The 14,323-nt window shown below is 37.0% G+C and overlaps 1 protein-coding gene across 1 annotated transcript; it reads left to right on the top strand.

Moving 5' to 3' along the window:
• The first annotated feature begins 7,205 nt into the window (after positions 1-7,205).
• LOC25496562 (DEAD-box ATP-dependent RNA helicase 7) lies at positions 7,206-13,134 on the top strand. Its single transcript, XM_013596945.3, has 14 exons — positions 7,206-7,785; positions 9,175-9,309; positions 9,396-9,536; positions 9,649-9,760; positions 10,539-10,609; positions 10,708-10,862; positions 10,969-11,080; positions 11,270-11,371; positions 11,459-11,519; positions 11,642-11,810; positions 11,891-11,987; positions 12,063-12,157; positions 12,301-12,434; positions 12,587-13,134. The coding sequence occupies exons 1-14, from the start codon at positions 7,336-7,338 to the stop codon at positions 12,796-12,798; spliced, it is 2,046 nt and encodes a 681-aa protein (XP_013452399.1). The 5' UTR covers positions 7,206-7,335; the 3' UTR covers positions 12,799-13,134.
• The last annotated feature ends 1,189 nt before the right edge of the window (positions 13,135-14,323 follow it).

Here is a 14,323-nt window from a genome sequence, read left to right as displayed (position 1 = left end):
AATAAAGTGCGCCGACTTCGTCAATCTATCGACCACAACCCATATAGAATCATGTCCTCTCGGAGTATTAGGTAAACTTGTCACAAAATCCATAGAAATACTATCCCATTTCCACTCCGGTATATCCAATGGTGTCAACAACCCTGCAGGCTTCTGATGTTCAACCTTAGACTTCTGGCAAGTCAAACATGCATACACAAATTGAGCAACATCACGCTTCAAACCAGACCACCAAAACAGCTTTTTCAAATCGTGATACGTCTTCGTAGCTCCCGGATGGATACTCAAGCTGCTCTTGTGACTTTCTTCCAAAATCAACCTTTTCATCTCATCGTTGTCGGGAATGCAAATTCTGCCTCTGAACTTCAACACACCTTGTTCATCAACTTTGAAATCACTATCCTCAGCTTGATTACTATTAACTATTAAATCCACAAACTTGACATCAACCTGTTGCGCTTCTCTGATACTATTCAAGAATTCACTATTGATTTTCAACATACCCAACTGCACACTCTGGGGTGACAATTCGCAAACAAGACTCAAGTCTCTAAACTGTTCAAGCAACTCAAATTCCTCTACCATCATGGCCGACATGTGTAACGTCTTCATACTCAAGGCATCTGCAACTACATTGGCTTTACCCGGATGATAGTTCAACCCAAAGTCATAATCCTTCAATAGCTCTAACCATCTCCTCTGCCTCATGTTCAACTCCTTCTGATCAAATAAATATTTCAAGCTCTTATGGTCACTGAACACTTCAAATCTGGAACCATACAAGTAGTGCCTCCAAATCTTTAAAACAAAAACCACCGCAGCCAACTCTAAATCGTGAGTAGGATAATTCTTTTCATGCACTCTCAGCTGCCTAGAAGCATACGCTACCACCTTACCATCTTGCATCAAAACACCCCCTAGACCCAGCTTAGACGCATCACAGTAAACAACAAACGGTTCTTCTGGCTTAGGCAAAATTAAAATAGGCGCAGTTGTCAACTTTCTCTTCAACTCATTGAAGCTACTCTCACATTGAGCATCCCATACAAAAGACTTACCCTTACAGGTTAACTGAGTCAACGGCAAAGCTAACTTTGAGAATCCCTCAATAAACCTGCGGTAATAACCAGCCAAACCCAAGAAACTTCTGATCTCTGTCACCGACTTCGGCGTCTCCCATTGTGATACTGCATCAACTTTTGAAGGATCCACTGCAATACCACTACCAGAAATAATATGGCCAAGAAAACTCACTTCACTTAACCAAAACTCGCACTTTGACAATTTGGCATACAACTTCTTCTCTTTCAATACTTGCAATACAACCCTCAGATGTTCTGCATGCTCTTCCTCAGTTCTCGAATATATCAAAATGTCATCAATGAATACAACCACAAATTTATCCAGGTAAGCATGAAAAATTCTGTTCATATACTCCATGAACACACCAGGCGCATTAGTAACACCGAAAGGCATCACCTTATATTCGTAATGACCATATCGTGTCCTAAAGGCAGTCTTCTGCATGTCCTCATCTTTCACCTTGATCTGATGGTAACCTGATCTCAAGTCAATTTTACTAAAAATCTTCGCACCAACCAACTGATCCATCAGGTCGTCAATCCTCGGAAGCGGATATCTGTTCTTTATCGTAACTTTATTCAATTGACGGTAGTCAATGCATAACCTCATGCTACCATCCTTCTTCTTTACCAACAACACAGGCGCTCCCCACGGTGAAACACTTGGTCTTACAAACTTCTTGTCGAGTAAGTCCTACAACTGTTTCTTCAACTCAGCAAGTTCGGATGCCGACATACGATAAGGTGCCATCGACACCGGCTTCGTTCCTGGTACTAGATCGATGGAGAACTCAACCTCCCTTTCTGGTGGTACATCTGGAATCTCATCCGGAAAAACTTCAGGAAACTCGCTCACCACTGGTAACCTGCCAATCACAGCTTGGTTTTCTAACGACAAATATTCCATTAAAGAATACATCAAAATCCCATCTCGTTCTAGCTGCTTCATCTCTTTCGTAGTCAAAATCTCAACTCCGTTCTCTTCTTCAGCAGAAGAAAAATGCACTGTCTTGTTAAAGCAGTTGATATGAACTCGGTTATACTCTAACCAATTCATCCTAAAAATAACGTCCATCCCCGTTAGTGGTAAGCAAACTAAATCTACTTCAAAATCCCTACCAAACATAGATATAGGACATCTCAAACAAACAAGAGAAGTAGTCACTGAACCCTTAGCTGGAGTTTCAACGACCATTTCTCCTTTCATATCAGATACAATCAAACCCAATTTATATGCACTCTCTAAAGCAATGAAACAATGAGTAGCACCAGTGTCTATAATAGCAATTAAAGGGATACTATTAAAGAAACAAGTACCTCTGATAAGTCTATCCTCATTTGCGGTTTGCGTACCAGCCAAGGCAAACACTTTCCCACCGGTCCTAACCTTCTTCGGTTGAGTGCACTGAGAACTGATATGACCCTCTCCATTGCAGTTATAGCATACTATATCACCACGCTTGCAATCAGCTAACACGTGACCCTTCTGTCCGCACCTGAAGCACTTCTTCTCATCCTTGGTACAAACATTACTTTTGTGGCCTTTCTCGCCACACTTAAAGCAAACTATTTCAGCAGGAGTGTCTCTCCCCCTGGGTCTTCTCTCATCATTCAGTCGTTGCTTTCCCTTGCCAGCAGGGGCGCTGTACGGCTTAGGACGACTCTGTTGTCCCTTGCCCCTCCGTTCACTCATCACCTTGTAATGAGCCTTTGAATCTTCCTCATAGATTCTGCAGCTGCTTATCAACTCAGAAAGAGTTCTGATCTTCTGATAGCCAATGGCCCTCTTGATATCAGCCCTTAACCCATTCTCGAACTTAATACATTTGGAGAATTCAGCTGTCTCCGCAGTATAGTGAGGATAAAACTTGGCTAGCTCCGTGAACTTTGCAGCATATTCTGTGACAGACATGTCACCTTGTTTCAACTCTAGAAACTCGATTTCCTTCTTGCCACGGACATCTTCCGGAAAATACCTATTCAGGAATTCCCTCCTGAACACAGCCCAGGTCACCACCGCACCGTCCTGCTCAAGCACAGGTAACAGACTTATCCACCAATCATCAGCCTTCTCTGCTAACATGTGCGTCCCAAACCGCACCTTTTGTACTTCAGAGCACTGCATGACCCTGAAAATCCTCTCCACCTCCTTTAGCCATGTCTGAGCACCATCTGGATCATATCTCCCCTTGAATGCCGGTGGATGATTCCTCAAGAAGGTCTCCAGCATTCTCACCTCTCCGTTACCAGCAGCTGGTTGCTGTCCTACAGCTTGAGCAACAGCCTCAAGTGCAGCAGCGATGGCAGCATCATTACGACCAGCCATTTCAAAGTTCTACATAAGAAATAACAATTCAGTACAACGACAAAACAACATTAGAGTTGACACTCTATCCTAGGTGGCTCAACACGACTCTACTACTCGGTCGGACGGACCAACCTGCTCTGATACCAATTGTAACACCCCGTTACCCAAAAGTAATTAAATAATTAAACATACATCAGAGTAAATCCCAAACGGGCATGTCACACTACATTTTCAAATTTTTCTTAAATAGAAATATAAAACTATTTAATTAAACCTCAATAATCTGCAGCGGAATATTTGCATTAAGAGCAACAACATTAACTGTTTAATTCTCCATGATAATCCTTGGCATAAAAGCCTCAACAACATAAATTCAACCACTAAAAAGGGCTACAACATCAAGTTTCAAAATATGATACATAAGGAATGAAACATAAATAAGGTAAACCCATCCCAACTGTATCAGAGCCCTAGACACTTGAGCCACCACCAACTACTCAGGATCACCTGCAAGTTACCCATAGGAAGGGCAACATTTTCAAGCAGAAGGGGTGAGATTCACAACAAGAAGATATAGATATTAAAATTCGTCAATTGAATCTAACACCCTAAATATAATCAGTTCATCATCTTATATGCATAAATATATATATACTTCATAAAACAACATCATCATCATCAATATGACAATTACAACTAACAACACCGACTCATGCAAATGACATGACAACTCCGCTAAAACAACACCCTAGACTCTTCGATAAATGCAAATATGCATGTGGTACCATAATCAGGGCCGTGACCCACACCGCTGTCGAATGGTTAAAGCATTCTCATCAGGACCTAAGTCCTCACCGCTCAACACCGCTTTTGAACAACTAGTGTTCCACCACTTTGAACGACAAGGCGTTCCAGAGCCGAAGCTCTCCCACTTTGATGCTATGCAACTACCCAACCTGTGTATATCTACATACAACTCAACAAATGCATATATATATATATATATATATATATATATATATATATATGTATATGACTCAACTCTCCATAACTCCACACTTGTATGATTTAATGAATGTAAACATACAGCACAGTCATCAATAGTTCATCATTAATCAATCCAACAATCCAGAAAAATGCACAATTTATCTTAATCATGCTCATACATCAGGCTCCATTCAAAACGTTCAAACAGAATTCAACAACTCAAAGATATTAGTAATCAACAACATCAATTATATTAGCTTAGATACATTGAGAGGCTATACCCTTATAGACAACTTCCATCCCTACCCCAAGGATCACTCATGAACTCATTAGACCCTTATACTACGTTATATCTTTCCTAAAAACATCTCTATATGTTTAGGATAAAGTCCCTACACTTAGGAAGAAGTTTGGAAGCATTTGGAGTGAAGAAAATTGCATTTTTAGGGTTTATTGGATGACAGCATCGTGGCACGTTGGTATCCCATCGTGGCACGATTTTTCCAGTGTCAAACGAACTAAATTTCTGATCAAAATCGTGGCACGTTGGTCCCGAATCGTGGCACGATCCTGGTTTGACAGACAGCATCAGATTTTCGACCTTCACGTTTTCGCGCGTAAAAACCCAACCGTTAACCCGTTTTCGATGCCGTTTTCGCCTACACGCTCATGAGACATAGCTCTATCATAATCTACCGAAAAACTAAAGTTTCAACTACCAAAAATCGATTTCCCCAAAACCCACATGATCTCCTATTTGCAGAACGTTGGACACTAACTTTTCAAACATAAAATCCCAATTTTCATTAACCCAACCCCAAAACTGATTGGAACATTAGACTATGAACAACCTATAATCAGAACACCATCTGTACACAATTACTATGGATTTTCTATTTAATTAACAACTAATAACGATTCTCCAACCCTAATTCCCAATTACCAAACCTAAGAACAACAACATGTTAAATCACAAATTCAGAATTCAATAACTATATTACTGAAGCAAATCTCACCCTTACCTTAGTTTTGCAGAAAGATAAAACAGCACAATCGGTTCCTAAGCCTTCCTCTCTTGTTCTTGCTCTTCTTCTCCCTTTTCCCAAAAACTTGTCTGTTGTACGTGAAACTGCTTTTCTGACTATTTCTTTTCCTAACTCCCCAATACATAACTCCCCTTTTCATTAACTCCCCTTAATTCTATTAAATCCTAATTAACTCCCTAATTTCTAAAATAATAATAATTCCCACTAATTTTAATTATTATTTTATTAAACCATATATTAAAATGCACACACCACATAAATCACCAAAAATCATATAAAATCACATATGAGACTCCAAATAATTCAAAATAAAATAAATAACAACTAGGGCGTTACACTTTTAGCCTTCTTTGCTCTTGTTGTTTTGGCTCTGTTTCTTGGTAGGTTCATACCCCCTTTTTATTTTTCTAATCCCGACAACCTTCTTTATGGACCGGGACATGGATAGACTAAGCGAAAGGGTTACCCTCGTGGAATACCCATTATCCTTAATGGGTTCGATCACCAGTTTCCCTTTGTCGGCGATGAAGTTATAGGAAAACCTTCCATCTTTGAGGATCCTAAAGGTTTTATCTGGTACTTTCCGGATGTGATCTTAGACTCTCCTAATTCTTGGACGTGGAGGCTCCTCCCTACGAGGACTGCGTTTGTATTTTGCAACATTTATCTATTATAATGTATGAATGTGTCAATCTTTCTTCACTAGTTCGGGGTGATGTACTTGTAAAAACACTCCAACGTTAAATTCAACAAGGTTTCAAGTTGTTTTAAGGCTTACTGTAACACCCAAGGCCGACGAGGGCGGGGAGTGGTCGCCGGTGCACAAGGCATGACAATGAGCGGCTCCTGACAACTTCTAGACAAGCTGAATCACATCGGAATGAGAGGGATCCTAAGGCTGTGTAGGTATGAGACTACATGGTTGAAGGAAGGCTTATAAGAATGGTTTGATACTACCTATATCAACAAGATGCATCTTCTTTTTGGTAGCACATTCCATAAGAATTCCACAATTAAGCGTGCTTGACTTGGAGTAGTCTTTGAATGGGCGACCTACCTAGAAGTTTCCCAGTAAGCGTGCGAGTGAGGACAAAACACACTGAAAAGACTCGTGTTGGTTTGTAGGGTCCGTCGACAATGCTTAAAGTCGTCTGGGACGTTACACTTACCTTAGAATGGTGAATGTGTACCTGATTTTGCGGCAGGTTGCTCTATTTATAGATTCCCAGGTGGTACATAAGTTTGGGTGTTTGGATGCTTATACCCTTATTGCATAAAGACTTGGTTGACCACCTGATTGTTTGGAGGGCTCAAATTGCCTTATATGATCTTTCACAGTTCTTTGCTAATGCAAGTGATTTGCAAATGCATTTAAGCACCTTGTTGAAACTTAGCTTCGTCAATGGACTTTAGATCCAAGGATTGTTCCTTCACCCAATCCAAAACAGCAACCATGTGACCCAATTACACCAATATATGTTGTCGAATATGTGAAGCACCATTGTTTCAAAGTGGGGTGCAAGTAACAACTCCCTCACAAGCACATGCTTAAATATTTAGCCCAATTCAAGCCCAAAATCTCATATCATTAAAACCTTATATTTTAACACTTATAAAATAAAAAAAAACAACCTTAGAAAAATATCTCTGCTTCGTGTCATAAACAGAACCATAAAAGCGAGACACTAAAACAAATCAAACGGCCATCATCAAAAACAAAATAGGGTTACAAAATCCAACGATCAAAAACCAATCTCAAAAACCTATAAATTCCCAAAACCCTTAACTTCATCGTCCTCTTACCTCTCTTTGCTTCAGCTGTGAAATTCACAGCCACCGAAGCAAGAGAAAAAAAAACCCTCAAAACCCCAAAACGCACCGTTTCATTCCTTCACGTTTTCATAGTTCTACTATGCCTTCATTACCTATCACAAACGACACCGTTTCAATGGAAAGCCCTAAATCAAAATCATCAAAAAAGAAAAAGCTTCTCCAAAACGACGTCGTTTCAGAGGTCGAAGCCGTTTCGGCGAAGAAAAAGGAGAGTTCGAAGAAAAGGAAGAAAAGTTCAGATGATGATGAAGAAACGAAGAGTGATATAAGCTCTGAAGAAGGTTCTAGAAAAGTGAAGAAGGAGAAAAAGAAGAAGAAATCGAAGGTTGAAGATGAAGAAATTGTTGAAGAAGAAGAGGTTGCTGTGAAGAAAGATGATCCGAATGCAGTTTCGAATTTTAGGATTTCGGAACCATTGAGGATGAAATTGAAGGAAAATAAGATTGAAGCTTTGTTTCCGATTCAAGCTATGACTTTTAATACCATTCTTGATGGGTCTGATTTGGTTGGTCGTGCTCGTACTGGACAGGTTTGTGTTTGTTTTTGGTTTAATTTTGTGAATTTTTGTATATGTTATGAATTTTTTCAAGTGATTATGTGATTTAATGATAGTTTGTGTTGGTTAATTTTGTTATTTGGTTTAATTTATGATTTTCTGTTTAGGTTAAGAAAATTTTCAGTAATGATATGATTTGATATGTTTAGGGTTTATGGATGTTGGATTATAAGATTTGATATGATTTAGAGGATTATATGATGTTGAAATGCGGCCATGTTATGAATTTATAGTGTTATTTATCTTTTTTGATTATGATTAATTTTTTATATTATGGCTGTTTTTTGATTTAATTTGTTTTAGGGTTTAATGATGGTGTATGTTGGTTAATTTTGTTATTTAGTTTATTTTTGTGATTTTCTGTTTAGGTTATGTTATTAAGTGATCTTGTATGTTTTTAGGGTTTTTGGATAGTGGATTTAGAGGATTATATGATGTTGAAATGTTATGTATGAGCTTGTTTGGTTTAATTTGTGATTTTCTGTTTAGGATATGAATTTGTGTCAGAGATTTATTGTGTTAAGGGCCTGATTGTGTAGATTAATTTTACACTGTCACCCAATAAGAATCTGTTAATCTGACATGTCATATAAAGGATTTTATAATGATTTTATAATTTATAATGTCTTTATGATTTGGTGGAATTCAAGATGCACATTTGATGTGGGTGTGGAACTATTTTACACTGCCGGTGCATTTATTTGATTTCTCTCAGATATTTTGGGTGTTTTTGTTTTTTGGTTGTATTTGTGAATTTTTGTTAGGTTAATAATTTCTACTTTTCAATTAATCAGAATCTATGTTTTCAACAAAATTATTATAAGATGTGTTGTAGCTTTTGAAAAAATGTGTTTTTTGCGAATGTGGTCGATAAGAGAGATTCAATCAAAGTGATTTGTCTCTATTATATACAAACATATATTGCCATTGCTTCAAATTAATTATTTTAAGAATAGTCTCTATATTAATTTGTGATAATTGCTTTTATTTTAATTTGAATCTTCAACAAAAGAATCCTTGGGTAGCGGTTGGAAAAATCTTTGGATGACCTGTGAGGTGAACTTTGATATTTGAGGGACTAATTTTGTAGTAATTATTTTGGAAAACTAATGTTGTGGTGACAATTTAATATAATGTTGTGGTGACAATTTAATATTCAGAAGCGTATCTAGATTCAAAATATTTTTTAACAAATGAAATGTAGTATGTGCATTCAAGTGTATAGCTTAATCTTTAGCAAATGAAAAGTTTGAAAGTTGCTGTGTGCCAAAACCTGAATTTCAAGTGAATTAAAATTGTACTGCTATTGACTTATCTGGATTTGTTGATTTATCTCTATATTTTGCTTATGTTAAAATGCAGGGTAAAACTCTTGCATTTGTGTTGCCCATATTAGAGTCATTGACAAATGGTCCAGCTAAATCAGTTAGAAAGACTGGCTATGGGAGAGTCCCAAGTGTTATCGTGCTTCTACCTACAAGGGAATTGGCCAATCAGGTATAGTGCATCCAAGCTAATGTGTCAGTTTCTTAGTTTTCCATATCATTCATATATACTTATCTATTGTGGTTTGTGTGTATTAGGTGTATGCTGACTTTGAACTTTATGGTTCATCCTTGGGATTGTCTGCTTGCGCTGTATATGGTGGAGCCCCATATGGCGCTCAGGAGACCAAACTTAGAAGGGGTGTTGATATTGTTATTGGAACACCAGGGCGTATTAAGGTAGTTACTATTTATTTTAGTTATGTTTTGTTTCATGTGACTAGTTTTTTTATATCATGGACAGAAGGATAACTATAGATAGAAGCTTAACTGTAAGTGATTTGTTTTATAGGATCATATCGAGAGGGGGAATATTGACCTGAGCCACCTGAAGTTCCGTGTCCTTGACGAGGCAGATGAGATGTTGAGGATGGGTTTTGTTGATGATGTTGAACTCATTCTAGGTATTGGCTTGTTTTATGCGTATTCATGTGATCTAAATAAGGTTATGGTTATCTAACTGTGATGTTGTCTACAGTCCAACTTCAATAATACTCTTGTTTTCCTTCGTTATTTTACATTGGATGAACCTGTTGCTCATCGTCAGTTGTCAGTCTATCTCTTTCTTATTTCCCACAAATCATGTGGTTCTGTTAACTTGGAGCAACACTGCAATTGTATGCGATCAAGAGGAATTTGGATAGATAGATTAATTAATCACTTGTTATATCTAGATAAGAAATTTCTAGATAAGACAACAGCTTAAACATATAAGGGGCATTTGTGTAAACAAATTAAGCTCTTGTTAATATTGTATAATATAAGGGGCATTTGTAAGTTTATATAATTGAGGAAATGGAATTAAACTCCACATAAGCTGTGCACATAGGTTCTTTATGTATGTTCTCATCTTGAAGAGCTTATGACATTCAGCTGAAAACAGCTTATGACATTCAGCTGAAAACAGCTTATTAGCGTATGCTAATATTTTTACTAGTTATATTTTAACTAGTTATTTCAAACTCAACTTGATCGTTTATGTTTTATGACAAATCTAAGCAAGCCCTTCCAAGCTTCTCCATTTTTAATGGAAACCCAGCTAACACATTTCCTCAAAATCATTTCTCATATTAACTACTGTGTGGAACTGTCTACTTCATATCACTCAATTTATGTTTGTTCAGTTTTTTAGTTTGCACAACATTTTTGGTATTACAATGGGTTTGTATTTGATTTTTACAGGCAAGGTACAAGATGTTACCAAAGTTCAGACACTTCTTTTCAGTGCTACTTTGCCAAGCTGGGTTAAGCAAGTATGTGTCTATGAATCTTGTTCAAAATTTGTTGTTTGTGTCTGTCTATTTGTTATTTATTTGAACTGTTCCCTTATCTAGAAATTTTCTGTTGCCAGATTTCTACGAAATTTCTGAAATCAGATAAGAAAACTGCAGATCTTGTTGGAAATGAGAAAATGAAAGCCAGCACCAATGTTAGGCATATTATCCTTCCATGTAGTAGTACTGCCAGGGCACAGCTTATCCCTGATATTATTCGCTGTTATAGCAGGTGATTTTTAAATATTCATTTTGTGACTTAATACTATATAAATGATGCATTTTAGAAACCTCAAAGTTTATATGTTGTTTATATGTTGGCATGTGGTCTGTTTCAGTGGAGGCCGGACAATTATATTTGCGGAGAAAAAGGAGTCTGCTTCTGAGCTTGCTGGATTGTTGCCTGGAGCAAGAGCTCTCCATGGTGACATACAGCAGTCACAACGTGAGGTGAGCTATGAATTGATACGATTCTTGGTTCTGGATATCTTCATTGAATGAATGTTAATGGGTCTGTAAATTATTTATGACTAATGTGTTTGATTCTAAATTTAAATTGTTAGCCTTAGCAATATAGTTTGTGTATGCCTGTCATTATTACTCTATTGTTTTCTCTGAACTGTTTTCTGTGACTTTCAGATTACGTTGAAAGGCTTTAGATCTGGGAAATTCATGACATTGGTGGCCACCAATGTTGCGGCCAGAGGTCTTGACATCAATGATGTTCAGTTGATTATCCAGGTACACTTGTTCATATATAATATATATTACAATAAACCATTTGTCATATTCCCTTTTATCTGATATTCTGAATCAAATTTGTTTTAGTGTGAGCCTCCGCGGGATGTAGAAGCATATATACATCGATCTGGGCGGACAGGAAGAGCTGGTATATCTGATATTCTGAATCAAATTTATTTTATTTTGATATTCTTGTTGAAGTTTTGGCTTATAGTCTTTTTTAAATGGAAAATTTTGGTTTATATAGTTGCTTTGGTTTTTTTTTCTTAGGCAACACTGGAGTTGCTGTGATGCTTTATGATCCCAGAAGGTCGAATATAGCTAAAATAGAAAGAGAAGCAGGTATTAAATTTGAACATGTATCTGCTCCTCAGCCTGATGAAATTGCCAAAGCAATGGGTGGGGATGCTGCTGAAATGATTACCGATGTGTCTGACAGGTATGCATGTGATATCGTATGTTTATTATCTTACTGTGTTTAACACTGTCATCTGCTGCTAACACATGTCATGTATGCAGTGTGATTCCTGCATTCAAATCTGCTGCTGAGCAACTTCTGAACAACTCTGGTTTATCAGCTGTTGAGTTACTCGCAAAAGCTCTTGCAAAGGCGGTTGTAAGTACCACGCCCTTCCATATTTTTGTCCTTTTAAAATTTATTTCCTCTGATATGGGAAACTGTTATTTCCAGGGTTATACTGAGGTAAAGAACAGATCCCTACTGACTTCGATGGAGGGTTATGTTACATTAATTCTTGAGGGAGGAAAGCCTATGTTCACCCCATCGTAAGAACTTGTGTATATTTAATTAGGCATATCTTTTTTTGTTGGCAACTTTTTTTTAATTCTTCTAAGCTATGTTTTAAACATCACAAGTGTGTTTTTCCCATGTTTGGTCGTTTGATTTATGCTTTTGTTGGTTGTGTCAGCTTTGCATTTGGAACCTTGAGGAGATTCGTACCTGAGGATAAGGTCGATGCAGTGCAAGGTCTTGCTCTTACTGCAGATGGACTGGGTGCTGTTTTTGATGTACCTGCCAAGGACTTGGATATATTTCTCTCAAGTAAAATTTCACCTCATTGCTCTATAGAATTTAGAATATAATGGAATATTACTAGCATTTACGTTATTTCTGTTTTTCACAGCTTTTCCTTCACATACTAGTATATCTTCAATCTTGGTCATTTTTTCATTTTGATTTTTTTCGCTTTCCAGGTCAAAAGAATGCCGTTAATGTAAGCCTGAAGGTTGCTAAAGAATTGCCTAGTTTGCAACAAAGAGAGGAATCAAGTGGGCGCAGATTTGGCGGTGGTCGTGGATTTTCAGGTGGAAGAGGCGGAGGAGGTTATAGGTTTGGCGGAAGAGGTGGTGGTGGTGGTGGTGGAAGAGGTTACGGTGGAGGCAGAGGAGGGGGAAACAGATGGTAAGAAGGAAAGTTGCATACACATAGATGCTGAGCACTGAAGTTTAGTGTTGTGTTGTTGTAACACCTTACCACATTGATGCACAAGAATACCCTTAGGAATGTTTGACCATATCCAACCCCCTTACAATTTTGATGACTGTTTGAACATTGAACTCTTTATACGAGGGTATATTTTTTCCCTCTATTATTATTTATCATTTATGTTATGTGTTATCTCATCAATTTGAATTTTTACTGGAACTTGTAAGAATTAGGTTGCTGCTTTTTTAGAAAGGATTTTTGAGTGTATTGATGACAATGGAGAAGATATATATTCTATCATTTATAATTTTCTGAACTTTCATTCTTTGAACTGTTGCTACTGCCATATATAAGTATGGTAAATTTACTTTATGTAGTTATAGTAAACAAACTAAATTGTTTTTAAAAAAAGTATGGTAATCGATACCACTGCCAGAAACTTCAACAAATGCATACTCTTGGTAATCGTTTACAACTGAATTTTCCATACGAAGACGAACCTAATATGCATTGCACGAGTGTTGGTTTATTACTTCAAAAAATGTATGTTGGGTAAAGTATGTTAGATAAGTATGTTATATTTCAGACAACGATATATTTGAACAGTAATAATAAATCGTGTCTTTTGTTATCCACGACACTGAGACACGGAGATTCACGACAGTGGGATGTGATACTTTTCGTAAGGATGACCCACACGACAACAAGAGAAGTTGGGATGTGATACCGACAACAAGAGAAGTCCGGTATTAAATTGTTATGGTAGAAATTTTCACCGATCATGCTATGAGGATGTATCTGGGATTACTTAACTCAGATCCATTTCGTAAAATGATCTCAGATAATATTGTTTGTCAAACACTAACCTTCTAACATAAATTTGAAAACATGATTTGAATAAGATAATATTGAAGCCTTGTAGCCTTGTGTCCTTGTTTTGATGATGTTTATTTGGATTTTTTTTTTTTCTGACCCTTTTTCTCAAAAAAATTTCAGTAATAGTGTTTATTAGAATGTCCATATGTTGATAGATATAGACTAGAATCATGTTAAAGCACTCTAGCAATTGTCTTCCTTTGTGTTATCTTGTTCCATGTGTCCAATTTAGTATACACACATCAAAAATGTCTTTTCTTTTCGCAAAAGTCAACTTCTAGCATTTTGATTCGATTCAAATTACTTTGAATCGTATCATTAGAAACTTTTGTCATGTGCCTTGCAATTTTGATTCGATTCATGTATTGGTGAACGGTATCATTCATGATTCGATTCAAATTATTTTAAAGAAAAAAAAAATCAAAGGTTTGTGATTTCCACTGCGTTCACAACAATTGTTGGCCAGGATGTCTTTTCTAGACTACAATTGGTTGACGACACATTTTCGAGGAATCTGATTTGGTAAATTTAAATCCACTACGTGAACAGATCTACCATTTTTAACCTAAAACAGTTGTTGCAATCTCCACATAAATGATTTTTTCATATAAACAAAAGCATAAATAATA

This window comes from Medicago truncatula, chromosome 6 (assembly GCF_003473485.1).
Source record: "Medicago truncatula cultivar Jemalong A17 chromosome 6, MtrunA17r5.0-ANR, whole genome shotgun sequence".
In the NCBI taxonomy this organism is placed as follows: Eukaryota; Viridiplantae; Streptophyta; class Magnoliopsida; order Fabales; family Fabaceae; genus Medicago; species Medicago truncatula.
The sequence above is the reverse complement of the archived record's forward strand: the minus strand, read 5'-3'. Positions and strand labels throughout refer to the sequence as shown.